Raw genomic sequence first — 26,777 nt, 5'->3', positions numbered from 1 at the left:
TTGGGAAGAGGGAGAAACCTGGACGCCTAGGTAGGCTGGAGGCCTCCTCCAGGAGGTGGGACTTACTCTCGGGGGCGATTCAGATGAGTGAAGACCAGGGGTATGTTAGCAGCTGGGAGTGGGCGGCGGAGGGGGGAGTGGTGGTGTCCAGAGGAAAAAAGCCAGCCCAGAGTTATTGGGAAGTATAAATGTGAAGGAGGGTGATCCAGAGATCCAGTGGTTAAGAATCTGCTTTGCAATGCAAGGGACACCAGTTGGATCCCTGGTGCAGAAGATCCCACATGCCACAGGGCAGCTAAGCCCGTGTGCCACAACTGCTTGAGCCTGCCTCAACTACTGAGCCCAGGTACTGCAACTAGGGAGGCGCACACGCCTAGAGCCTGTGCCCTGCACCAAGAGAAGCCACTGAAAGCCACTGCAATGAAGAAGCCCAGGCACCGCAACCAAGAGTAGCCTCCACTTGCCGCAACTAGAGAAAGCCTGTGCACGGCAGCAAAGACCCTCCACAGCCAAAACATAAATAAAAATAAATTTTAAAGAAATGTGAAGGAAAGAGTAAAATTTTAGGTCAGGCAAACCTGCATTCAAATACTGGGACTGTAGGACCTGTGGCAAGTCCTTTGACCCGCAATCCTCTGACCCACAGAGGATTCAATCCCAGTGGGTCAATCCCTCTGACCCACAGTTGTCTGTCTGTAAAACGGATGTTTAAAAGACCTGCTTTTCAGGATTATAGTGAGGTTAAAGGATAACTTCTAAGGAAGAATCTGGAACCATATTTGGGACATGGTAAGATGTGAAAAAAATGAACACTGGTCCTTTTCCCTTCATTCCTGCACTTGAACAAGCCCAGCTGAGGGAGGCCAGCAGGTCACTCAGCAGTTCTAAGGTCACAGAACCCCAAGACTGCAGAGTGAACAGGGGTCTGGGGGTCTCTCCCTTGGTCCAGGAGGGTGGGTCATTGACACTGTCTTTGGGCCGGGCCCTCCCCTTCAGCATTACCATCCAAGACTTTTCAGCCTCAGCTTGTATACTTCCGCAGACAGGGATCTCACGACCAGTTTCTGGAACAGGCTGGATAGCTCTAATTGTTACAAAGGGCTTCATCTGCCTCCTCGTAATTTCCACCCACCAGTCAGAGCTCTCCCCACAGGGCCTCAGAAAATCCCTAGAGTCCAGAATTTTCTCATCAGCGCTCCTGAGATTCTAAGCAGCATCTGGGGAGTGAGTGGAAGTGAGGACAGAAGAGCCAGCAGGGGGAGGGCTTGCTCAGAGAGGACCAGGATGGGGGAGGGGGGCCTTTGTCTTTGCATACCCCACTAGGAGTCAGCGTCAGTCTGGTGGCTCCTCTCCCCTAATCCTGCTTGGGGCTCGGTTCTGGCTGCTTCTGTCAGTGGAGATCAAGTACTGGGGGTGCTCCTGAAACCAGCCTGGAGGACAGGCCCAGACCAGAAATGCCGAGGGCCCCCTGCCTAGCTCCCAAACTGGTCCCACTGGTGCGGAGCCTCTGTAGGCAGGCGGGCTAGTGCAAAACTGACTCCTCCACTTCCTCTCCTCTCCCCGCGCCGCCCGCCCTCCGCCCGCCCCCACTGCCTGGTGCCCGCCTGCCCGGAGACTGTTTTTCCACTGGCTGGGTCACACCATCCATCCTGCAGGGTTCAGCCTCTTTTCTGGAGTTAAACTTTTCGGAAGACCTCAACAGCCCCAGGCCCTGCCGGTCTCTCCTGGGCAGAAGAAGCAAAGCGGGAGGGAGAGGGCATGGGCTGGTCCCCACCGGGGTCTCTGATGTTCTTGCGCCACTTGGAGAGCCCTGCCCCTCGGAGGCCAAAGCTACCGGTGCCCGCAGCAGATCCCAGGTAAGGAAGGGGAGCACACAGGGCCACTCCAGTTCTACCCGGAGGAACTTTCCCGGGAGCCAGGCCCCTCCCTGAACCCCCTCCCCCCACTCCCCAGTCACCCGTTTCCTGTCCTTACTGCTGTTGTTGGAGGTCTCATCCGGGCCTGGATATGACACTCCCAGGCCTGGGGCCCAAGGGCGGTATTCTCAGGGGCAGTGTTCTCTCCTCTGCGCACCACCCATCACTGTTGTGATTTTTGAACCCAGGGGAGCGTATTAGAGGCGGTTAAGTCAAGAGGAGAGGTGGGGAAAGGGGGCTGCCTTTAACCGGATCATCGCCAGCAATATCGCAAACTCGTTTCCCAGGGAGTTAGACTGGAGCTCCAGGATCACCGGAGACAGTGAGTTAGGCAAGACAGATCTCTTCTCCTTCTCCACCTGGCAACCCACGTGGCACCCAGTCAGGCAGTCTTGGCAGTAACCGGGAGGGACAGTGGTCCAGAGAGGAGGCACAGAAGGAAATACTGGCAGGACCCCCCACCTCTGTTTGCTGCCCGCCCCTCACCTCCCATCTCTCCACTCCCCAGCTGCCTCTGGCCTGAGGACTTTTGTTTTTCATCCCGGGATAGAAAGAAGAACAGGGGCCACACCCTTGCCTGTGTGGGCGGAACCTGGGAAGGGAGTTGGGGCAGAACAGGACTGAAGCTGGAGGCCTCGGCTACTTCCTGGCAGGCTGCCAGCACTGCTGCTACCCAGACCAAGAGCAGGCTCGAGAGACAGCCTGCCTTCGGAGACTCCACTGTCTCGCGGGCATGGCCAAGCCTTAGGCTTCATCAAGGCCTCCTTTGCTGGCTGGCTGGGTGGCCCCAGGCCTGGGGACCTGGGTGGAACATGGCTGCTGGACAAAGAAAGGGGAACAGGTGGGGAATGGGAGGCTTGCCAGGGCTCTTGTGGATGGGCACAGAGCAGGGGCAGAGGAAACCAGGAAAATAGAGGGCTTGCTTAGCTTGACCCACCGTTGTCCACTTCCCAGGCCTGCTTAGGTCACGCACAAAAGTCTCCTCCAGGCACGTCCATATTTGAATAGCTTTGAGCAAAGCGCTTATCCTCTGAAGGCCTTTGTTTCCTGATTTTTGCCCCATGAAGAATTACCCCCCCACATACACACACACCCCTTGCCATCGACCTCACCTCTGGGAGAAGCCTTCAGGACTGGACAGGGTGAGATGGAGAGTGTCATATATGGGAGAGTTATCAAGCATGGTTAATTCCCTTTCTTTCCCTCCAGCATTCCTAAGAGGAGGACAAGGGGCAAATGATTTATCCTCTTTTCACAGATGAGAACACTGAAGTCCAGAGAAAAGTCATGAAGAATATTGAGAGCCAGGATCTCCTAAACCAGTCCAGGGCCTGTGGTCTCCAAAATGAAAAGGCTCTTATGAACTCCAGGGAGGCTGCACCAGGCTCACCACTGACTGGAGACCCCTTCCTCCACACCAGCCCATAGCACAGGGTCAAGCTCAAGTCCCTCATCCACCGGACACCCACTCCAGCTTTTATACCCATGGGCTAGACACCCGAGGACACACCCTCCAAACTGTCCTAGGTCCCCCAGCACATTAGCAAGTACCTGGAATCCCAAAGGGAAAGCCAGTCAATATCCCAGATTCCCCAAAGCCACAGGGCCATTGCTAGTCCCCACCTCAAGGGAAGCTTATGGGGATGACAAGAACCTAAGTGTGTGAGGCAGACAGACCTGAGCTTAAATCTCAGCTCTGCACTCATGTGAGAGCCGGGCAGGCAGTCACCCCGGGGAAACCTCCGCCTTCTCAACCGTGCACTGGGCTATCACAGCTCAGTGCAGGACCGTGATGATGGGCAATGAGGGGTGCCAAACGCCTGACATATAGTAGGAGCTCAGTGAACAGTGGCTACTCTATTTCTACCTGGCCCTGCGGCTCCCCGAGTCTCCTTCGTTTCTCACCAGCCTGACTTCACAAGAGCCCCTTGGTCCCTATTTTCAGAGGCAAATACTGATTTGTCATCTACTGTCCCACAGGAAGCACCCAACTGGCCACTACAGGGGATGAAATGGCAAGACTGTGCCCTGCCTTCCGGTGCCCACTAGCCTGCAAGCTCTCGTAGTCCCACCTGGAGCCATCATCCAGATCGCCTCCTGCCTCCACCCTTGCTGTCGGTCCCCCAGCTGACCCATCACCATGGCAGCCTTGATCGCAGAGAACTTCCGCTTCCTGTCACTCTTCTTCAAGAGCAAGGATGTGATGATTTTCAACGGGCTGGTGGCACTAGGCACGGTGGGCAGCCAGGAGCTGTTCACAGTGGTGGCTTTCCACTGCCCTTGCTCACCAGCCCGGAACTACCTGTATGGGCTGGCAGCCATTGGGGTGCCGGCCCTGGCACTCTTCCTCATTGGCGTCATCCTCAACAACCACACCTGGAACCTGGTTGCTGAGTGCCAGTACCGGAGGACCAAGAACTGCTCCGCTGCCCCCAACTTCCTCCTCCTAAGCTCCATCGTGGGCCGTGCGGCCGTGGCCCCCGTCACCTGGTCTGTCATCTCCCTGCTGCGTGGTGAGGCCTATGTCTGTGCTCTCAGTGAGTTTGTGAACCCCTATTCACTCATGGTTGGAGAAAGGAGCTTCCCACTAGCCCATGCCACAGAAATCCTGGCCAGGTTCCCATGCGGGGAGGGCCCTGCCAACCTGTCAGTCTTCCGGGAGGAGGTCAGCCGCAGACTCAAGTATGAGTCCCAGGTAAGACTGTACCAAGAGAAGCTCCTCTTTTCTCCTCTACCTGATGGTGGGTGGGCAGGTAACGGCTCAGGGTTAACCCTGGAGTTAGTCCTCCGGGGCTGAGCTCTCCAGAAAATCACTAGATTAACAGCCTCAGGCATCAGAGCTGGGTATCCATGGGTTAGCGATTGGTGGGACAAGGGTCAACGCCATCCCAAATAAGAGAGTTTTAAACATTAAAGGAATTTTTTTCTTGCTCAGTCCGAGCCTGATACCTGTCACAGATTAAGCCCTTCGCTCCAACTGGATTGAGCACAAACCCCTGCCATCTTATGAAAGTTTTGCTGTCAGCCATGAGCTGGTAGTGGAGGATGGCTGGCTCAAGGGATGAGCATGTTCCTATCCCAGGAAAAGCCATTACCCAGCAGAGTCAGCCTCAGGCATTGCCGACAGAAGAGAAGTCCCTTGAGACAGGAGGGGTGTTCAGTTAGGAAGCAGCAGCTGCCACCACGATCCTAGCCTCAGCCTCAGCTTAGTTCTGAAGAAGTGGAATTGGTCAGGGAGAGGAAGCAAGAGCAGAAACCTGAGCAGGAGCAGAAAAACAGCTTGTGTTAACTTAAAAGAAGCAGGGTGTGAGAAACAGGCAGAAAAGAGCAGTTTTCTTTTTGGGGGGTCACACTGCACAGCATGTGGGATTTTAGTTCCCTGACCAGGGATTGAAACTGTGCAATGCAAGTGCAGAGTCTTAACCACTGGACTGCCAGGGAAAGACCTGAGCACAGATTTTCTAAAGGTACATAAGTAACACAAGTGGAAAAGCAGGGCTGGAGACAGCACCAAGGGAGATGGAAGATGGTAGGCAGAGAGATAAAATGTATCTGATGCTCAAATGCCCACAGATCTCTGTCCACGCTTAAATGGGGAAACAAAGATGACCTTGACTGTCCTAGTCCTCAATAGGCTCACGGCCACACGAGACAAGCACATGAGTGATTTCAAAGAGGCTAAGTCTAGACACAGAAGGTGTGAGCTCCAGGGAGTGAGGTCAAAGTGGAGGAATCACAGTCAGAAGGGCCTGCTGCCCTTAGAGGAACAGAATCTGAGGCCAGGGAAGGGACAGAGCCAGCTCTCAGGGGGTTATGTCTGGTTCCACCCAGCCCACACCCTCTGACCAGCTCCCGCCACTTCTTCCCGGGGCAGGTGGGGGTCCAGGCAGCTCGCTGCCCGCCCTCAACCCTGCCCCTTCTCTGGCCAGCTCTTTGGGTGGCTGCTTATCGGCGTGGTGGCCATCCTGGTGTTCCTGACCAAATGCCTCAAGCACTACTGCTCACCACTCAGCTACCGCCAGGAGGCCTACTGGGCGCAGTACCGCGCCAACGAGGACCAGCTGTTCCAGCGCACGGCTGAGGTGCACTCGCGGGTGCTGGCTGCCAACAACGTGCGCCGCTTCTTCGGCTTTGTGGCGCTCAACAAGGACGACGAGGAGCTGGTCGCCAAGTTCCCGGTGGAAGGCACACAGCCGCGGCCACAGTGGAACGCCATCACCGGCGTCTACCTGTACCGTGAGAACCAAGGCCTCCCACTCTACAGCCGCCTGCACAAGTGGGCCCAGGGTGTGGTGGGCAACGGCATGGCCCCGGACCACGTAGAGATGTCCCTGCTTCCCTCCTGAGGGTCCCGTTCCCACACTCTTGGCCAATGACGGTATTTGGTCCCAAACTGAACCCCACTGCCTGCTCACACCAGCATCAGAGGGGACTTCTGTTTTCTGGCTGCGCACGGCTTGTGGGATCTTAGTTCTTTGACCCAGGGCTGAACCTTCGCCCTCTGCAATTAAGGTGCGCGGTCCCAACCACTGAATTCCCCAGAGATTTTTTAACTATAGCTTTTGGGGAAAACAGGCCAGGAGAGAAGCAAACACAAAGTGAAGCTGGGATATGGATGTGAGAGCTGGCAGATGAGGTGGGCTCTGGCAGGGAGGCCCTCAGACCTGAAGAAGTCCCCTTTCCAGTTGCCACCAGCCACTTGGTCAACAGCTTTGGAGAAAAGACCCTTTCCCAGAACTGGTCCTTCATGAACTATCATGTGGAGGATGACCTCTGACTAGAGGGACCCATTCCACCCGTGTGGGAAGCCCTGGCCAGCAGTCAGGTGACGATGAAACTCACCAGCAGGCTTGCGTGCGGAAGGCTATGCAGGCCACTTGCGGAACTGCACATGGACAGCTGGCTCGGTATGCACAGCTGGGAAGCAGCCCTCTGGCGTATGCCTCCAGCTTTATACACATTTTTGATAAAGCTTTTCTTAGTATAAAGGACTAGCTTGGTGTCTGTGTAACTGGATGGGTCATGCCACCGCACACTGGAGGTCACGATGCTATGCGCTAAGTTGCTTCAGCTATGTCCGACTTTGCGACACCATGGACTGCAGCTCGCCAGGCTTCTCTGTCCATGGGGATTCTCCAGGCGAGAATACTAGAGTGGGTTAGCCTATCGCTTATCCAGGGGATCTTCTCGACCCAGGAATCAAACTGGGGTCTCCTGTGTTGTAGGCGGATTCTTTACCAGCTGAGCTACTGGGGGGACAGGCCTAAATCCCAGACCTGGGGAGGGAAGAGGACAGAGACCCTGGGTGAGACTGAAATGGGTAGAAGGGAGGGCTGGGGGTCAGGGGAGGCAGAGGCAGGTGTTCCCGCTTGCGGGAAGGCCCTGGGGCTGATGATCTCTTAACTGGGTTCAGTCATTTGATTTGATCTGGGAAACAGATGGAGCCTGGCCTTTCTCAGAGAGAAGCTTGGCTTAGACATCAGTAGTCAGCAGACGCGGCCCCTGTGCTCAGCTGGGCAGTCCAGCTCTCGTAACCCAGAGCGAATGAGCGAGAACCAGGCCAGCGCTCCATGGCCTCCCTCCCACGCCCGCCCTGCCTGAGCACCTCCGCCACTTCTAGGACCTCCAATGCGCTCTCCCTTGTCCCTGCCCCAGTCTCTCATGGGACTCAGTCATTTCCCACGGAAAAGCTCCCCAGCTCTCAGGACATTTAAAGCTCTGCCCAAGGAAACTTTTAATTCCCTTAAGACCAACCCAAAAATGAACTGGCTTCAACTAGCTGGGTCTGGGCTGGCCTCTTAATTCAGGAACACAGGATTATTACTTATCAAAGGAGGCAGAGACAGTCTTTCTGAGAAATTTACAGGGAGGTGGGGGTGCAGCGGGCCCATCACATCCCTTCTCCCTCAGGTCCCAAGGAACAAGTCAGTCAATGCCCTCTGCCCAGCAAGCTCTCCTCAGGGGAGCAACAGGGAGAGAATCCGTGTAGTCTCCCAAGGTCACACAGCACGTCAATCTAGGTCCTCACTGAGCAGGCACGTGCCAGGCCTTGTGGCAGCACATAATATACATGCTCTCACTCAGTCCATAAAATCCTTCAAGCAGGACTGTTTAACCGCATTTCACGAACAAGGCACCCAGTTCAGAGAGGTTGGGTAATTTGGCCCCACTGGCCCCCGGAAAAGACATCACCAGCTGGTTTGAGCTGATACCTGTCACCTTCCTCTCAGGCACTCAGGTCCCTGAATTTCCCTTCTGGGCTCTGCCTCTCCTCCTGCCCAAGCCTCACAGCCTCCACCAAGGGGCACAAGGTACCACGGAGCTGAGGCAGAGGCAAGGTCCAGAGATGCCGTAATCTAGAAGGGTGTGGCCTGCTCCCAGGACCCTGCTGATCACCCCACTCACACCCCCTGCTGGACCAAGAGCCCGCCAGGGCCACAGTGGGATCCTGACTCCAGGGCTGTGGGGAGTTGGCCCTCCATTCCTGCTCCCAGGGACCTCCCAAGAAGGAGACTCTCAGGTTCCCTGGGGACCCAGAAGCCTGCTGCCTGCAACCACTGAGCAGCCCCAGAAAAGGAAAAAGATGAAACAAATTGGTTCTTAAGACAAGCGAAAAGGAATTATAAGAAATCTCAAATTATTTTTTATCTTGATGGGATTACCCCAAGGATGCTGCAGAAAAGGCAGCACTTAAATAGAGTCCTCAGGCAACACAGTTTCTCAACAGCGCAGGTGCCTGAGGGTCGGGCAGGCTGTCGCAGTGTCCTGGAGCCAGCCGGCCCCTAGTCCACCACGGCGCTCTTAGCCTCCACGTACTCCAGGGCCTTCGCCTTGACAGCCTGCACGTCCTTCTCCGAGCCGTGCTGCTTCTCGTAGTCCAGGTAGCGCTTGAAGAAGAATTTCATTCGCTTGGGGGCCAGGCTCAGGTGAATGACCCGCTCGAAGATGTCCCTGGGAGGGAGAGCAGATGGCGTTTGCCTCTTGGTCCCTGGTCACGTGATTCCTGGCTGACCTTCACTCGCTGCTCTCAGGCTCTGGAGCACTCCCACTTCTACCTTTATTTTTATTCCTATTATAAACTGTCACGTCCAGCCTTGCTTTCCAGAGGAGCAGACTGAGATGTTACAGGGCCGAGTGCCCTGAAGGCACACAGGGAATCAGGACAGAGCTAATGGGACGGGACAGCCAGCGAGGTGTGGATCTGCGAGGACAGCTCTGCTTAAAGCTCACTGAGAGGCGTGGGCGGGCACCAACTCTTTCTGGACCTCAGTCCAGCCATCTCTAATCCTCTCTGTCTTGGGGGGATGCTGGTGGTGACAGGTGAGATCATGCCTGTGAACACTCTCTACAATGAGAGCCAGGCTCAGCATTAATTATGAGGAAAACCCAGTCTCCTGACTCCCAGGCCTGGGGCCAGCCTACCTCCCAGCCGAGGTTCCAGCCAGACCGGTGGCTGGCCCCCGAGGTAGAAAAAGAAATCGGAAATGTGAATGCCACAGAACCTGCTGTGTCATGTCAAAGCCGTTTTTCCAGGCAGAGTAAGAGAACTGGGGTGCTGGGAGCTGCTGCGGGGCTAAAACTCCTGAGTGGTCGATGCCCGCCCCCACCCCGCCACAGGGAATGAGGCTCAGCCCACCCTCCCTGCTCACCGGGCTTCCTTCTGGCTGCCGTGCTTGATGATCATGTCGATGTAAACCGACCAGACATCCGTGCGCTTTGGGTAGATGCTCAGTGTGCTCTCAAAAATGGCTCTGGCGCGTTCTGCATCCCCTAGCTGGAACTCAAGCTGCGCAAACTTGGCAATCACATCCACGTCTGCAGAGAGAGGACGGCTCAGACACAGAAAGCAGAGAGACGCCCTCATCACAACACGTGACTCTACGGGCACAGAGCCCGATGCCTGATTCCCTGCCCTTGGGTCCTGAGACCCAGTGATGACAAGACGGATGCAGGGGCGGGCTGAGGGCTAAATACACCGATGGGCACTGCTCCATGACTCCCAAACGGCAGACATTCTACTCTCTGGGCCCGGAAGGTGGATGGGGGATGGGAGGTAGGCTGTGGGGCAGGCAGGCACAAGCAAAAGAACTGATGCTAATCCTTTTTTGTTCCTCAACCTCTGGAGTTTTAGCATTTAAAATGCAACATGAGCACATCTTCACAAGTATATAATCAACAGAGAGCAAGCTAGCACCCTCCAGAAGGCCTCCCTAAACCAGCCCTTGGACGAGAAGACCCCCACGCCCCTGCAGACTCAGGAAGTCTACTGGGCTCAGGATCTAGGTGGGAGGAAGGAACGAGCACTCACGCTCTTTCTTAGGCAGGCACTCGAGGGCTCGCTGCATCACATGGTGGCTGGCCTCCGCCTTTCCCCTCCGCAGAAGGAAGGCGCCGTATTTGACCCAGACAGCTTTCTCCTGCCTGAAACGCTTCAGCATCCGGTTGTAGAGTTCGCCAGCTTCCTGTGGGAAGAATGATGTAAGCTGAGAGAGCAGGTGAGAGCAGAGGGGGCAACGGCAGAGACAGATGGCTACGCTCGTGGGAAGCTAGCCCTGGGCTTAGGGGCTCCCTCAGTGTCCAGGCCCTGATCCACATATGCGACGGGAAAGGGCAGGCGCCAAGGATGAGGAGAGCACGTGCTGAGGAGTCTCCCTCATAATCCCATGCCGTGAGGTCGTCGAGACTAGAGACAGCGTGAGCACAATGAGGGCGAGGAGAGACGGAAAGGGGCGACTGGGCCACATCACCTCCTATCTGTGACACCTCTGTTGGTGGCTCAAGGGTGGGGGAAACAGCTTCTCCCACCTGAAGATGAGCAAGCCTGGGGCAGGACTGGGCCCAGAGGCAGGGGTTTCCCCCCTCCCCGAGACGTCCCTGCTGCCTCAGGGACTTCCAGGAGCGGCTGAGGCCCCTCTGGAAGCCGGCTGCCTGGTCCAGACCCCTACCTGGAATTTCTCTGACTTGGTGTAAATGTCAGCCAGGTGGAGAAAGACCTTGAGAGGCTCATTGTACTGCACAGCCCGCTCGAAGACCTTGGTCAGCGACTCCTGGGAGCCATACATGTTTTCTAGGTTCAGCAGGGCCACCCACACGTTCAGCTTCTCCTGCTCCTCTCTGGAGGGAGAACAGTCAGCACATGAGTCCATCCTTTCAGCCCCATGAGCCCCCACTCCCAACTAGAGGGCTGGGACTACATCCCCTCCCCAGGCTCCACCCATGTCCTCAGTCCCCACCCCCACAAGCCGGCACTGAGAGCCCCACTGCAGCTCACGTGGGAGCAGGAACGCCCATCCATGGCTGCGGGGTCTGAGGCTCCCCTAGCTTCTACCTCCATTCGTGGGAAGGAAATCTACCAATCTCAAACTGGCCTGAGGGCTGGGCTGGACAGGGCAGAACCTATGGTCTGAATCTCCCCTCAAGCCAAGATAACGATGTAAAGGAGCACCATCCCTCCTCACTAGCTTTTGGGAAGCCTGCTAGAGCCTCGGCCTGGAAGACGGCCACACCAGGATTTTCACCCAGGTATGCGGAGAGGCAAGTTTTCCTCTTCTACTTTTCTCCAAGTGAGGCACCTGAAGTGTAGGGACTCATGGAAATGTGACCCTAGCGCTCTCAGTGAAGAGGACCATGAAATATAAAGCAGCAGATCTATGTCACGGCCGGGCCGTCTCTGAGAGAAAGCCTGTGAAGCCATGGGCCCTGGTGGCAGTCGCCCCAACTGCTGCCAGCCTGCGGAGGAGACACGGCCCTCCCTGAGGAAAGATGGGGCCCAAAGCAGGACGGTGGGGCCGGGACCTGAAGGAGATGGTCTTGAGCGCCCTCTCAGCCACGGCCCGGGCCTTCTCGATCTCCGTGGCCTGCAGGTGGAAGGCCATGTACTGCAGCCACAGGAGGGAGCTGCTGGGCGAGCTCAGCACCAGTCGGTCGAAGTCCTCGGCCGACTCCGGCTGTCGCCCAGGATCCATCAGCGCCTCCTCGAGGCGGGACAGCTCCTTCTCCGCCTTCTGCTTCTCCAGCTCCCTCTCCTTCTTGCTTTTCTTCTTCTGCTGTGGAAAGCAGAGCAGCAGGTGAGTCGTCTGCTCCTCAGACCCAGAGAGGTCTGCAGTGGAAGACAGGAGCCGGCAGGGCAGTCTGCGGCTTGGCAATCACTCCCCGCCTGGGACGGCCCCGCCTGCCCAAAGAGACACCGAGCTTAGGGTAGAGCATGGGAGCCCAACGGTCCCTGTGAAAGAGGTGATGCCCTGGAAGACACGGCACCGTGGCTTGCTCTGGCTTCTCGTCCTCCTCACTGTCCGAGCTCTCTCCGTGAGGTGGCAAGGCTGGGGTCAGGGTGTCCAGACCCACGTCCCAAACGAAGCTGGAAGATAGCTGCAGCCGGGGCGCTTCTGCGGGCCTGGTCAGCTTCTCCTGAGGATCAAAGGCACGCGTGAGGCCAGCACTGGGCCCAGTGGCCCCTGCTCCCCAGCCCCTTCCCACTGGAGGAGGAGGGGCTCCCACCATGCCCAGAAACCTAGAGGTCTAGACCAGGCTACACCCTGGTCCACCGGGGAAACTTACACGAGTGACGAACAGCTTTCTTTGTAAATAACTAAATTTAAGTAATAATTTTTTAAAAAGCTACATATGCATACACACATTAATGCAGGACAAAGGTGTGCCAAATGCTCTGAGGGAGGCAGGGAAGCCCTTCCACACTGGTCCTCGGGGTTGTCTTCATTTCTCACAAGGAGACACAGTCTCAGACAGGCTGAAAAAGCCTTTCTTTCTTTGCTGGCTCTCCCACCACCTGACTAATTTAATTTAGCTCCACTTACAGACTGGTTCCAAATAGGAAAAGGGGTACGTCAAGGCTGTATATTGTCACCCTGCTTATTTAACTTATATGCAGAGTACGTCATGAGAAACGCTGGACTGGAGGAAGCACAAGCTGGAATCAAGATTGCCGAAAGAAATATCAATAACCTGAGATATGCAGATGACACCACCCTTATGGCAGAAAGTGAAGAGGAACTAAAAAGCCTCTTGATGAAAGTGAAAGAGGAGTGAAAAAGTTGGCTTAAAGCTCAACATTCAGAAAACAAAGATCATGGCATCTGGTCCCATCACTTCATGGGAAATAGATGGGGAAACAGTAGAAACGGTGTCAGACTTTATTTTTTTGTGCTCCAAAATCACTGCAGATGGTGACTGCAACCATGAAATTAAAAGACGCTTACTCCTTGGAAGGAAAGTTATGGCCAACCTAGACAGCATATTAAAAAGCAGAGATATTACTTTGCCAACAAAGGTCCATCTAGTCAAGGCTATGGTTTTTCCTGTGGTCATGTATGGATGTGAGAGTTGGACTGTGAAGAAAGCTGAGTGCCGAAGAATTGATGCTTTTGAACTGTGGTGTTGGAGAAGACTCTTGAGAGTCCCTTGGACTGCAAGGAGATCCAACCAGTCCATCCTAAAGGAGATCAGTCCTGGGTGTTCATTCGAAGAACTCTGGCCACCTCATGCGAAGAACTGACTCACTGGAAAAGACCCTGATGCTGGGAGGGATTGGGGGCAGGAGGAGAAGGGGACGACAGAGGATGAGATGGCTGGATGGCATCACCGACTCAATGCACATGAGTTTGGGTGAACTTCGGGATTTGGTGATGGACAGAGAGGCCTGGCGTGCTGCAATTCATGGGGTCACAAAGAGTCAGACACGACTGAGCGACTAAACTGAACTGAATAAATGTGGATTAGAATTGACTTTTAAGCCTATTCAACAGTTAAGCAGGGACCCTGTCCTTAGGACCTGATGACCAACTGAGCAAACTAGCCTCGCCACCTTTTCCTATTTTAAAGAAAATGAGGACAAGAAAGGGGTGCTGATGACAGCCCAGTCCTCAGGCAGGAGACCAGGGACTCTCCTCCCGGAGCAGCCCTCCTCCCCAACCCCGCCACCCCTCACCTTGGGCAACATGCTCATCTCTTCTGCCTCTTCTTCTCCTTCTCGGTAATACACTTCCACACCACTGTCGTCCTCCTCGGACAGGACAGCTTTCTTCTGCTTCTTGCTCCCGATTTCCTGGGACGACAGGCAGGGACGATGCTGAGCCTCGCTTCTCTTCATGGCCCAGGGGGTGCTTGATCCCGGCCCTCCCAGCAGCACCCAGTGCCCTACACAAACTCAGCTGCTCTCAGTCCAAGAGGCTGCAGCAAGGCAGCTGCTGGTATCTTCTGAAAGGCTCGCCTTCCACGTGAGGGGAGGCCATCTTCCCGAGGGCCCTACCTGCTCACTGCCGGACTCGGGGTGCGGCCGCTTGCCCAGCTTCTTTGCCTGGGGCTTCTGGGGCTCTTTCTTATCCTTGCTGGGTGGCTGCGCCCCATCCTGCCCCTTGCCAGTTCTCTTCTCTTTCTGTTTCTGCTGCTGCTTCTCCTTTGCTTTTCCTTCGTGGTTTCTCTCCACTGCCTCCGTTTCCCTCCCCTCTTGCTTTGGAGGTGGCTGTCTCAAGGAGGCAGAACGCGCGTCCTGCTTTCCAGTGGCATCGGGGAGGAGTGACAGCTCTACCAGGCTCTCCTGATGGTTCAGGCTACGACAGGACGACAGAGTGGATGACGAGGACAACACAATACAGTGGGTCCTGCCCCAACCTGCCCTGCAATCCATTCAGTCATCTTAGGAATGACCCACACATCGTACGACACTTAGAAAAATACAGAGCATGGCTGTGCTGCCCCTTCCTCCGGCCTCAGCTACAGGTGCTGTGCAAAGAAAAGTACACACCTGCTTTCAGGAGCTGAGGCAGAAGGTGCCAAACAAAGGGAGTTCATGGACCACATTTACCATTACCTAGGCCATGATGTTTAAAATTTAGCTCTCAATCTCCTCCCAGAGTTCCCAGAGAAAGGGGTAAGAGAGAGAGAGGGCACCCACCGTAGGACCTTGGCTGTGAGCAGCTTCCCCTCAGGGAGGTGTCTGTCATAAGGAGCGTTCTTGGACTGGTTGTGCTGGGAGACGTGCGGGTGTTGGGCCAAACCCGTAACTGAGGGGCCAAGGCTGACGGGAGAGAGACAAGCGTCCCATGGTCGTAAACACGGCAACGGAGTCCCAGCCAAGCTAGAGCCCGTGCCCTCCCAGAGACCCAAGTGGGACAAGGATTTACAACAGATGGTTCTTGGCATTCAACTAAATAAAGAGGGCTTTGTAGACTGGAAAAAACATCTAGCATAATGAAGATATAATAGAAAGGTATTTTTCACCCCATATCAGAGCATCACAACACACAACTCAAAAGCTGCTAGAAGGACAGAAGGAAATAAGAAAACACAGTAACAGCAAGGAGGCTGCAGCGACTGGCGCTGGCAGCTCGCAGAACGCTCGCGAATCGTGACATGCCACATTCTTTGTCCAAAACACCAAACAGAAGAATAATTTACAACTTTTTTAAAAGTATGAAAAGACCTGGAATTTAAAACACTGTGGGAACTCAGTCTCCTCCCTACACGTTCCTTCAGAGGCGGTGACTGAGGGAGCAGCGGGGGCCAACCAGGACAGGCTCCTGGAGGACACGGGGCTGGTCCACGTCCCCAGGCTCCGCCTCACTCACCCTATGAGCACGCCGGATGGCTGGACGGACTTGACGAAGCCCCTCAAGAGCTGCCCTTCCTCAAGGTCCTTGATGGAGTTAATCTCTGGATCTGTTATTTTGCTTTTCGTCTCTGGGTTCGTCCTAAAGGAATAAAAAGGCTTACACACATACCTCTAAGCCCTCTGCCCACCCTCACCCCTGACTCCCCCGTGATAATGCACTCAGTCACTCAGTCATGTCAGACTCTGCCAGCCCATGGACTGTAGCCCGCCAGGCTCCTCTGTCCATGGAATCTCCCAGACAGGAATATTGGAGCTGCTTGCCATTTCCTGCTCCAGGGCACCTTCCCCACCCAGGGATCAGGCCCACACCTGCTGCATCTCCCTCACTGGCGGGAGGATTCTTGACCACTGCGTTACCTGGGAAGACCTCCTGAGGTAACAACACTTTGTAAGAAGGTGACTCTGGACCTGTCAGTAGGCCATCACCTGCAGAGCCCAGCCCCACCTTCTCCTGAAGTCCTGTCAGCTCCGGACAGCGGTAATAGTAACAAGGAGAAGATGGTCAAGCCTCATAAATGTCCACTTCAAACCATGACTTCAGGCCAATCCACTTGACAGCACTCGCCCCTGCTGTGTAACGCTGGGGGCTACATCACCTCCCTTCACCAGGACCACCAACAGGTAAGCCCAAGCCCCACTCTGGATGTCTGCACCTTTCCCTGGGAAACAAGAGCCTGAGCAGACAGGTTCTTCTACAGTTAGAATGTCCTCAGCTTTTCTGGATAAAAACAGGGCTGGGCATAAAGGAGGTGAGCAGTGAGGCAAGCTGGGAGGCCCAAAGCCCTGTCAGATCCACGTAGCCTCTCCTCAGTCCCCTGGGAGGTTCTTCCCCGATTCTTGTCCCGATGACACAGACAATCACCTGGATGATCTCAGCGACAAAGTCAATACAGGGCTTGCAGCGGACAGGACGTAACACCTAGAACGGGAGCAAAGGAGAAGGCAATGCAGACCCCAGCACCTTGGGAGACGGGAGAGGGCCTCGGCTTCCTCTCACAAGGCTGAGCAACAGGCGAGAGTGAGGGCTCTGCTCTTCGTCCTGCTGACCACCTGCTGAGGGACTCGGGACAAGGCTCTTCTCTGGGCCTCAGTCCATCAAGTAAAAGCAGCGCTACTTGCTCTTCTCACCCAAGAACGGTGCTGGCAGGAGGAAACCAGAGGACACGCAAGCTCTCTGGAAAGCATGCAGAGCCACGTGGGGAACACGCAGGAGATGAGACCTGCCCCGTGTCAGGGGTTGGGAGGGTTTGATCTCGTGGAGAGACTCACCCAAGGAACCGTGGCAGGGACGGCCCAGGACCACTGCAGATTCACAGTTCAGAGGCGGCCCCCCAAGTGAGACCTAAGAGGGGAAGGCTTCAGGGGGAAAGTAGGGTTTACTCTTGCTAGGGGACTTCCACACTCACATCACAGAAAATGGCAAGTAATAGCCCAAAGTCACAGGGTAGAGAATCTTACCAGGAGGAAGGGTCTCAGCAACAATACAGCCCAAATCCTCCCACAACAGCATCTGTGTTTCCCACCAGGGCATCACGGCCCTTAACGCAGGGAAGGACCTGAAGGGATTGTCTGCCTTTGGGGAGTTAACTTATCATCCACATTTGAGAGTCAAGGAACTACAACTGAACACTACTCATATGCTTAACTATAAGGTTATTAAAAAAAATATTTTGCTAAAAATAAAAAAATCACATCCATATTTTGTAAGCCTAAAGAAAAGAGATGATTCTGGATTTCTCTGTGACATTCTTCTTCTAGGCCCTGGGCATTTTTGTGCTGTTGAGCTCTGGCAAGTGGCTGAGAATGAAGGCAGATGCTGGTGGCTGGAACACTCGAGATGGGAAAGAGCAATTACTGCTTTCCAGTCTCAGCCTCCAGAAGGTGCCTGCTCCATTGCTGGATAATTGTGTGTGACTGTCAGAAAAGTATGTATTGTACCAAGATGAAATATGCCTCTGCAATGCTTGTTTATTCAGGCTAAGGAACAGTTTCAAAACTCTGAGGCAGGTTCATTTCTGTGCATCCAAAATAGTTAATAAAGCAACTTGACCAAGCAAAGCATAGAACAAATGCAAACAGCTAATAACCATGAACAATGACCAGTATGAGAAATTCAGATTAAATTAAGAGATCAACCTGGGCCTATTCAGTGGCAAAAATTAAAAATTAAGAATATCCAGTGTTAGATAAAATTAAGTCCCAGTCTCGAGACTTTCCTGGTGGTCCAGTGGTTAAAAGTCTGCACTCACAATGCAGGGAACATGGTTTTGATCCCTAGTTGGGGAAATAAGGTCCCACATGCCACACAGAAAAAAATGCCCAGTGTTGACAGAAGTGTGAAAAATGAACAGACACATTAACTGTTAATAGAGATAAAATTTAGCACAGTCCTTTTGGAAGACACTTTGGCAAGATATATAACATTATTTAACCCATCAATTTTACTTCTAGAAATTTATTTCACATACATACTTGCACTAGTAGCCAAACATAGGTGCAAATATACTCACTTCAACATTACTGTCCATCAACAGAATTATTTATATAAACTGTGATTTAAAAAAAACACATAACGCAACTCAAAAAAAAATGATAAAAGTAAGGTAAAGAACAAGGAAGGTTTCGAAACACTAGCATAGGAAAGAAAAAGTGCATGAGTCACTGCTATTAGGAAAAAGCAAGCTGCAGAACAGTATAGAAAATTAAATTCTACTATTACATAAGGGAAAATTGTAACTACATATATTAGAGTCTTAAAAGAAACCGAAGCAAAAGTGATGGAGAAACAGAGGAGCAACAGCAATGTTCAGTTTCCACTTTATATACTATTTTTTTTTTCCGGTACAAAACCACACACCTGTAATTAAAAAAAAATCAAAACCCCCAAAATCCCCACCAATCCCACAGATAGTGGGAAAAAGTTAAAGAGTCCAGCCTACCTGACAATCTGCTGTGGGGCGAAGTCTTCCAGGCGCGTCTCCGAGTAGGAGTCACTCACATGAAACATGCTGACTCTTCCAACCCTCCCGAAGGGGAAGGAGACGGTCAGCCCCTCCTTGGGCGTCACCTTCACCACACGGCCCATGGCCACTTCCCCCTTCTTGAGCTTGTGAGGACCTGGCAAGACAATGAACCAGATGCAGGGAAGAAGTGAGCCAAGAAAGAAGCTGAGACAGTAGCCAACCAGAGGCTGGCAGGAGGTGAAGGTGTCTGGGCTCAGGGTGTTTAGAATGAGTGGACCAGAATGATCACACAGACCCAGACCACTGTACCACGTGGTCAAGGATGCCAAGGCCGAGTGCTGGACAACCCTTTCTGAGAGACCTAAGAAAAACAACTGTAGGTAAAGGTGTCTCAGACACAGGCCACAGAGCAAAGCCCCAAGAGAAAAGCTGTTCCAAGGACACAGCCTCTGCAGTAGAATTCCTGAGGATGCTGACATCCATGGCATCCCTCAACCTGGGCGATGACTAAGGCCTTCTCCCAACCCTTTCCACCCCCTCCCTTCCTTGACCAGGTCCCATTTCATCACCACACCTATGAGTGAAAGAGACAAGAAGGCCTTGGAGGAATCTGCTGGGCCAACCACGGTGGCCTTCAGGGCCTGGCCAATCTGGAACTTCTTATCTGGATGTTTCAGAACCTAGAAGGATAAAAAATTTCCTTTGATGTTTGAAGAAAGGCCTGTCATTTATCTAAAACCACAGTACGGTAAGTATCCCCTATGGGATGGATCCCTGTCCCCACTGTGAGCATACACCAAGGATTAACTCGAGCTCAGGGAGCTGAGGTTTCCTCTCCAGGCATCTCAGGCACACTAACCTTGAAGCTAAGAGATGTAAGCAACAAGGGAATTCTCCCTCGGACGTCTGGAGCAATCTCCACCTCGAGCCATTTCTTAACCATGTTGTACTAGGAGGGAAAAAAAAAACAAGAGAAGAAATGGAATAGGGCAGATACAAGCATCTCATCTTTTCCTTTCACTAAAGCAGACACTCCTAAAATCACACTGAAAGGGCCCTACTCCTACATTTTCCCAAGTAACAGGAACTCCCCCCCACGGCCCAATCCCCCTGCCCACCCTCCACTTCTCACAGGCTTTACTCAAGTCTAGCTCAGAGCCTCCACCGGCCCAGCAGAACACACATCCTTCCTGGTGCCTCAGCTGATGAGGAGGCAGAAAAGGCCTCAGAGATAACGTCCTCAAGCAGTAGAACCAATCCCAACCTCACAGCCTCCTCTAAGCTCAGCTGCGCACAGTGAGTTAACAGCCTTCAGGGACTAACATCTCATTTCTAAATCAGTTTAGATTTTTCTACTGATACAGTGCTCTACCCTAAATATACACCCCAATTTTCAGGTCAACTCAAAAAGCATTTATCAAGCAGCCACTACACACAGCATGATAGTGATAACAGCCAGGCCCTGCCTTCAAAGAGATTACTGTCTGCAAAAAGTAAGTTGAATGAATATGCAAATGACTAGAGCAGAAAGCAACACACAGGAGTATAATATGCTACAGACTCTATAGGAGAACTAGGAAGAAGGGAAGGTTATCTGTGCTAGACCTTGAATTATAGGCAATGGGAACAGACAGTACCCCAGTGTAGAAATAAAGGGGGAAAAAGGTTTTCAGCATGACTGGTACTCCAGATTCATGAGGTCAGATTATAAAGAGTCCTTTTTTTTGGCCACACTGTGTGACTTATGGATCTTAGCCCCCAACCAGGGATCAAACCCATACCCCTGGCAGTGGAAGTGGAAAGTCCTAAGCACTGGACCACCAGGGAATTCCCTCTGAAGAACCTTAAATATTACTCTAAGGCATCTAGGGTTTATGAATATCTACAGAGAAAAAGTAACTAAAGGTATCAAGCATCATGAACATCATCAGACAGATGCTCATGCAGGAAGACTCTGGCAACACTGAAGAGGAGTTACCCCTCAAGGTCAAGTCCAGACAGATCTTGACCTTCTCTCTGATATATTCTAACCAGTACAGTTCTCACTGATCTCTTCCCTTTACTCAACTACTATTCTACTTAGGGTTTGAACACATAATCTGACACCCAATTTACATATTGTTTTACACAGTTCCTGAACCTTATGAAAGGCAAAAATCTAAAATCCAATATTTTATTTTAAATAAAATGTTTTATTTTTGTATATTCCAATAAAACTTTATTTGTGGACACAGAAATATGAATTTAACATTATTTAAGATAAAGTACTGGATTCAAATTCTTGCTCTATGATGTATTTTTCTGTCTATTTTGTACAAGAAATCTACAAACACGTAGAACTGTGAGTTGCTTGCTGTTTGGAAGCCATAAATTTAGCTCCTTGAATAGACCAGATGTTTTCTAGGAGCAGAGGGCTTTACTGTCTCCCACACATCAGCAAGGCAGCAAGCATAGAATCAAAGCCTAGTGCAAGTGGTCATTGCCAGTTCCTCCCCCCTTTCTTCTATAAGAAAGACAGCACTGCATTGCAGGGCATGCACTTCTCACCTTCTTCAAGAAGCAAGTCACAGTCTGACCAGCCTGATACTGTTTAATCTTCTCCAAGGGGCTTACAGAGTGAGTGTTGAGAGCAGTATGGCCATCCTCCTTCAGCTCACTGTTCGCAGAAAGGCAATGGAAAGAGTAAACCAATCTCTATAAGCTCCTAGCTTGAGACCATCTCCCCCAACTGGCCTTGGATTAATTTTACTGGACTCCCCTAACACATACACACCAACATATACACACCTCCATTTCTGTCCACAAAGGGGAATAAATATTCACAATACCTGCATGAAAGTTAATCCTTTCCAACTCACTCACCTAGGTATGAACAAACTACAAAATAGGTAGCCAACAATAAAATGAAATGACTTTACTTATTTCAATGCTTGAGCTACCGCTTTACTGTTTGCAGAACTGCTTTCACAAATGAATGTGACAACACTTTCATGTCTGATTCAAACAGGAAAGATACTATTAAACTCATTTTATGCTACAGACCCAGGAACTCAAGTCAGAGCTTCTGACTCAAAAATTCAGGGCTCTGTCCCATGCTGCTGCTGCTGAGTCACGTCAGTCGTGTCCGACTCTGTGCGACCCCATAGACGGCAGCCCACCAGGCTCCCCCGTCCCTGGGATTCTCCAGGCAAGAACACTGGAGTGGGTTGCCATGTCCTTCTCCAATGCATGAAAGTGAAAAGTGAAAGTGAAGTCGCTCAGTCGTGTCTGACTCTTTGCGACCCCATGGACTGCAGCCTACCAGGCTCCTCCGTCCATGGGATATTCCAGGCAAGAGTACTACCTTGGCATTATCACTTTCATGATTCTCTTTGTCTATGCAGAAAAGCAACGAGGAGATGTGGTCTGAAAATTATCAGTCTACAAATCACTTCAAAGGAAGCACAGAGCTCCCATTGTTCCAACCCAGCCCAGCTTACCCATTCAAATTTCTAAAACAAAACAGAACTTGTCAATAAAATGGTACAAGTAACACTGATAAAACTGTAACATATAATAGCCAAGTACTGGTGAATATAAAAACCACAGGAAACTCATATACAAGTAAAGCGGAAATACAGATATCCTATGAACTTTGAGAACATGGTACTAAGTGAAATAAACCAGTCACAGAAGGACTATGCATGACTCCCCTTATATGAGGCATCTAAAGACATCAAACTCAAACTCAGAGAAACAAAGTAGAATGATGGTTGCAAGAGGCTGGGAGGTGAGCAGGAAATGAATGGGTACAGAGTTTTAGTTAACGCAAGATGAAAAGGTTTAGAGATCTGTTTACAACAATTGTGCATATAGCTAACAATATGGTAAGAGGGTAAATTTACATTGCGTTTTCACCACAATAAAAAAAATTTGAAAAAAGATTAGAACACAGATAAATACAAAGAAAAGCCCATATGAAGACATAGGGAGGAGAGAGCCATTTGCAAGCTGAGACAGACCTCAGAGGCACAAACTCTGCTGATACCTCTGTCTCAGACCAAAAGTCTCCAATATCATGAGAAAATAGATGACTGCTGTATAAGCTAGAAAAAAAATTTTTTTTAATAAACCACAAACACACATTACAAGTATGTGTTACCTTTTTTCTTTTTCCCAAATTATTTTACTTTACCTTTCTCTCAAAAAAAAAAAAAAGGCAGCCATAACTGCTTTAATGCCAAGAGAAAATTCAGCGACTAGCAGGAATTCCAAAGACACACATAAAGATTCCTGAACCGTCTGCTCTCCTAACTGCAGCCCCTCCAAATGAATAATTAATTAATCAGGAAATATCTCATCTAGTTTGAGAGACCCTCACCCACCCTGAACTCTGCTCCAAGATACAGGACATTCTCTTTGAGCAGGAGATCTCCATATCTAAGTGGGAATGAAAACATGGCGGCATTTTGTCAAGTTAGTCAACACCATAGATTAAACAAATGTTTTCCCTCCTGACTTCAAGATACATGATTTTAAACAAAAGCATTTGAGAAACACAGCAGTTATACCATTATGTTTATACTATGCTTCTCAGAAGCGTTGATTAAAATAAAATAATTAACAATACAACACAGGTGCACAGAGGAGGTGAAAGATGTGCTAGAGTTTTACCTGTCCATCTGTCTGTCTGTTATTGTAACTCTCCATCCCCCATCTCCTCAATGGAATGCACTCATTTCCTGGTTTGACCCACACTGCCACAGCATTGTCAGCATCTGGTGCTCAGGGTTCAGACGTATTTCCCTATCTCAGACACAAGCCCTCGAAGAACTATTCCACTTCTGTTCTAATCCCTTTGGGATGCTGATCAAATCTTAACCTCAGGAAGTTGTTTAAGTTGTCCTGTCCTTGCGTAACACCCTAGGCACATAAGACTTAACAGCCTGGATGGATGGGGGCCTGACTCTGCAGAAGCACTGGAGAAGGCACTGGCGACCCATTCCAGTACTCTTGCCTGGAAACTCCCACGGACGGAGGAACCTGGTGGGCTGCAGTCCGTGGGGTAGCTAAGAGAGGACATGACCGAGCGACTTCCCTTTCACTTTTCCCTTTCATGCATTGGAGAAGGAAATGGCAACCCACTCCAGTGTTCTTGCCTGGAGAATCCCAGGGACGGCGGAGCCTGGTGGGCTGCCGTCTATGGGGTCGGACAGAGTCAGACACGACTGACGTGATTTAGCAGTAGCAGCAGCAGCTTCATTCATGGATGGCCTATTCAGTTCCAAGAGGCTGGGTTTTTTTGTTTGTTTGTTTGTTTTTTTAATTGGGAAGCAGAAGCAGACAGGCCCACAGGCCAACATGCTTAAGATTCTCTGAAAGAATGACCCCAGATAAATTGGATCCACCATTACAAAGAACTACCAGTTCTACTCGTCTACTACTAGTTCTACTAGTTCACTCAGAATCCCTTGTGGAACATCCCTTTGCATAATCCACTAGAGTATGACCTAAAATTTTCAGTCACCAAGCAGTAGTCCACACTCAAAGAACAAGTATTCTTGGCTACACGGTGTATGTTTCGGGAATTACTGAGTTCTAGAATACTAGGTTCAAACAGATTCAAGGGATTAGAGCTGATAAGAGTGCCTGAAGAACTATGGTCAGAGGTTCATGACATTATACAGCAGGCAGTGAGCAAGACCATCCCCAAGAAAAAGAAATGCAAAAAGGCAAACAGGTTGTCTGAGGAGGCCTTACAAATAGCAGTGAAAAGAAGAGAAGCGAAAGGCAAAGGAGAAAAGATACACCCATTTAAATGCAGGGTTCCAAATAGCAAGGAGAGATAAGAAAGCCTTCCTCAGTGATCAATGCAAAGAAATAGAGGAAAACAATAGAATGGGAAAGACTACAGATCTCTTCAAGAAAATCAGAGATACCAAGGGAACATCTCATGCAAAGATGAGTACATTAAAGGATAGAAATGGTATGGACCTAACAGAATCAGAAGATATTAAGAAGAGGTGGCAAGAATATATAGAACTATAAAAGATCTTCATGACCCAGATAACCATGATGGTATGATCACTCACCTAGAGCCAGACATCCTGGAATGTGAAGTCAAGTGGGCCTTAGAAAGCATCACTATGAACAAAGCTAGTGGAGGTGATGCAATTCCAGTTGAGCTGTTTCAAATCCTGAAAGATGATGCTGTGAAAGTGCTGCACTCAATATGCCAGCAAATTTGGAAAACTCAGCAGTGGCCACAGGACTGGAAAAGGTCAGTTTTCATTCTAATCCCAAAGAAAGGCAATGCCAAAGAATGCTCAAACTACCACACAATTGTACTCATCTCACACACTAGCAAAGTAATGGTCAAAATTCTCCACGCCAGGCTTCAACAGTACATGAACCATGAAATTCCAGATTCAAGCTGGTTTTAGAAAAGGCAGAGGAACCAGAGATCAAACTGCCAACATCCGTCGGATCATCAAAAGAGCAAGAGAATTCCAGAAACACATCTGCTTCTGCTTTATTGACTACACCAAAGCCTTTGACTGTGTGGGTCACAACTAACTGTGGAAAATTCTTAAAAGAGATGAGAATACCAGACCACATTATCTGCCTCCTGAGAAATCTGTATGGAGGTCAAGAAGCAACAGTTAGAACTGGACATGGAACTGACTGGTTCCAAATCAGGAAAGGAGTACATCAAGGCTGTATACTGTCATCCTGCTTATTTAACTTATATGCAGAGTACATCATGAGAAATGCTGGACTGGATGAAGCATAAACTGGAATCAAGACTGCCAGAAGAAATATCAATAATCTCAGATATGCAGACGATCACCCTTATGGCAGAAAGCAAAGAACTAAAGAGACTCTTGAAAGTGAGAGTGAAAAAGTTGGCTTAAAACTCAACATTCAAAAAAAACCCTTAACATACAGAAAACTAAGATCATGGCATCTGGTCCCATCACTCCATGGCAAATAAATGAGGAAACAGTGACAGACTTTTTTGGGGCTCCAAAATCACTGCAGATGGTGACTGCAGCCATGAAATTAAAAGACGCTTGGTCCTTGGAAGAAAAGCTATGACCAACCTAGACAGCATATTAAAAAGCAGAGACATTACTTTGCCAACAAAGGTCCATCTAGTCAAGGCTATGGTTTTTCCAGTAGTCATATATGGATGTGAGAATTGGACTATAAAGAAAGCTGAGCACCAAAGAATTGATGCTTTTGAACTATGGCGTTGGAGAAGATTCTTGAGGGTCCCTTGGACTGGAAGATCAAACCAGTTCACCCTAAAGGAAATCAGTTCTGAATACTCATTGGAAGGACTGATGCTGAAGCTGTAATTCCAATACTTTGGCCACCTGATGTGAAGAACTGACTCATTTGAAAAGACCCTAATGCTGGGAATGATTGAAAGCTGGAGGAGAAGGGGACAACAGAGGATGAGATGGTTGGATAGCATCACCAACTCAATGGACATGAGTTTTTGAGTAACCTCTGGGAGCTGATGACGGACAGTGAAGCCTGGCGTGCTGCAGTCCACGGGGTCGCAAAGAGTTGGACACGACTAAGGTGACTGAACTGAACTGAGAATACTAGGTTGAGAGCAAAAATGTTTGTCAAACACCAACAAACAGACTTGCAATCAGCCTTTAAATTGATACTTAAACTCTGAATACAGCTTTCACATTGATTTTCATCTAATCTCTCTAATTTAGCTATACTGAGAAACCAGACAAATATCCCTGCCGAAGAAAAAAAGACAACCTGGACAGAGAGGCAAAATAAGTCACAATGCTGGCTGAATTAAGACTAAGAATTCAGGTTCCTGACTCCAAAGCCCAAGCTCTTCCTACAGAACCACTGGAGTTCCCCTCACCTTGGCCGAACACTCAGCTCTGGGATGGTTCGAATAAATCTGGGATGACTTATTGGGAGAAACCTGGAAAAGAAATAAAGTCAAATCAATTCTCCTATTCTCTGTCACACTATAATCTGGAGATCAGAATTTCTAACTTCCCACTCAACCAAGCTTAAAAAAACCACCCATTCCACCGCCACACCACCCCCTGGTAACATCAGGCTTGAGGGTTTCCATTCTCAACGTTTGAGTCAACGTTCAGAAATTAGCTCATCTGATCTTTTGGGATTATCATATTAAACCCTGAAATGAATTTTCCTTACAGATAATATACTCCAACTCTTTCATTCTAAAAAGAAGGAAATTGAGGTCGAGAGAGAATAAATGACTTACTGAAGTTCCCACAGGTACTG

The 26,777-nt window shown here is 50.5% G+C and overlaps 2 protein-coding genes across 4 annotated transcripts in view; one reads left to right on the top strand and one right to left on the bottom strand.

The window, feature by feature from the left end:
- The first annotated feature begins 1,271 nt into the window (after nucleotides 1-1,271).
- CALHM2 (calcium homeostasis modulator family member 2) lies at nucleotides 1,272-6,907 on the top strand. 2 transcript variants are annotated; one of them, XM_069567728.1, is made up of 4 exons: nucleotides 1,572-1,856; nucleotides 3,175-3,350; nucleotides 3,897-4,611; nucleotides 5,846-6,907. In XM_069567728.1, exons 3-4 carry the CDS (start codon nucleotides 4,057-4,059, stop codon nucleotides 6,260-6,262), a joined length of 972 nt encoding a protein of 323 aa, XP_069423829.1. In that variant the 5' UTR covers nucleotides 1,572-1,856; nucleotides 3,175-3,350; nucleotides 3,897-4,056; the 3' UTR covers nucleotides 6,263-6,907. The 2 variants fall into 2 exon arrangements, with proteins under 2 accessions (XP_069423827.1, XP_069423829.1); XM_069567726.1 differs by lacking the exon at nucleotides 3,175-3,350 and having other exon boundaries at nucleotides 1,272-1,856.
- A 1,629-nt stretch (nucleotides 6,908-8,536) lies between these two features.
- PDCD11 (programmed cell death 11) overlaps nucleotides 8,537-26,777 on the bottom strand; it is a 42,693-nt gene continuing 24,452 nt past the window's right edge. Inside the window, exons 21-36 of one of the 2 annotated variants that reach the window (XM_069567724.1) lie at nucleotides 26,383-26,445; nucleotides 21,054-21,162; nucleotides 19,366-19,455; nucleotides 19,081-19,186; nucleotides 18,483-18,660; nucleotides 16,406-16,462; nucleotides 15,500-15,622; nucleotides 14,827-14,949; nucleotides 14,182-14,482; nucleotides 13,861-13,977; nucleotides 12,174-12,323; nucleotides 11,712-11,962; nucleotides 10,862-11,030; nucleotides 10,225-10,378; nucleotides 9,566-9,731; nucleotides 8,537-8,867 (exon numbers count right to left, since the gene is read on the bottom strand). In XM_069567724.1, the coding sequence (XP_069423825.1) occupies nucleotides 8,699-8,867; nucleotides 9,566-9,731; nucleotides 10,225-10,378; nucleotides 10,862-11,030; nucleotides 11,712-11,962; nucleotides 12,174-12,323; nucleotides 13,861-13,977; nucleotides 14,182-14,482; nucleotides 14,827-14,949; nucleotides 15,500-15,622; nucleotides 16,406-16,462; nucleotides 18,483-18,660; nucleotides 19,081-19,186; nucleotides 19,366-19,455; nucleotides 21,054-21,162; nucleotides 26,383-26,445 (2,326 nt within the window). In that variant the 3' untranslated portion in view covers nucleotides 8,537-8,698. The remainder of the gene's footprint in view (nucleotides 8,868-9,565; nucleotides 9,732-10,224; nucleotides 10,379-10,861; nucleotides 11,031-11,711; nucleotides 11,963-12,173; nucleotides 12,324-13,860; nucleotides 13,978-14,181; nucleotides 14,483-14,826; nucleotides 14,950-15,499; nucleotides 15,623-16,405; nucleotides 16,463-18,482; nucleotides 18,661-19,080; nucleotides 19,187-19,365; nucleotides 19,456-21,053; nucleotides 21,163-26,382; nucleotides 26,446-26,777) is intronic. The other variant, XM_069567725.1, reaches the window with a different exon arrangement.

This window comes from Ovis canadensis, chromosome 22, assembly GCF_042477335.2.
Source record: "Ovis canadensis isolate MfBH-ARS-UI-01 breed Bighorn chromosome 22, ARS-UI_OviCan_v2, whole genome shotgun sequence".
Taxonomy (NCBI): Eukaryota; Metazoa; Chordata; class Mammalia; order Artiodactyla; family Bovidae; genus Ovis; species Ovis canadensis.
Note: the sequence above shows the minus strand (reverse complement) of the source record. Positions and strands in the feature narration are given on the sequence as shown.

What these genes read in the sequence shown, in the direction of transcription:
- CALHM2 (XM_069567726.1), top strand. Translation starts at nt 4,057, where the DNA reads ATGGCAGCCTTGATCGCAGAGAACTTCCGCTTCCTGTCACTCTTCTTC. An exon ending in GACTCAAGTATGAGTCCCAG is followed by an intron (nt 4,612 to 5,845) that starts GTAAGACTGTAC and finishes TTCTCTGGCCAG; the next exon opens with CTCTTTGGGTGGCTGCTTAT.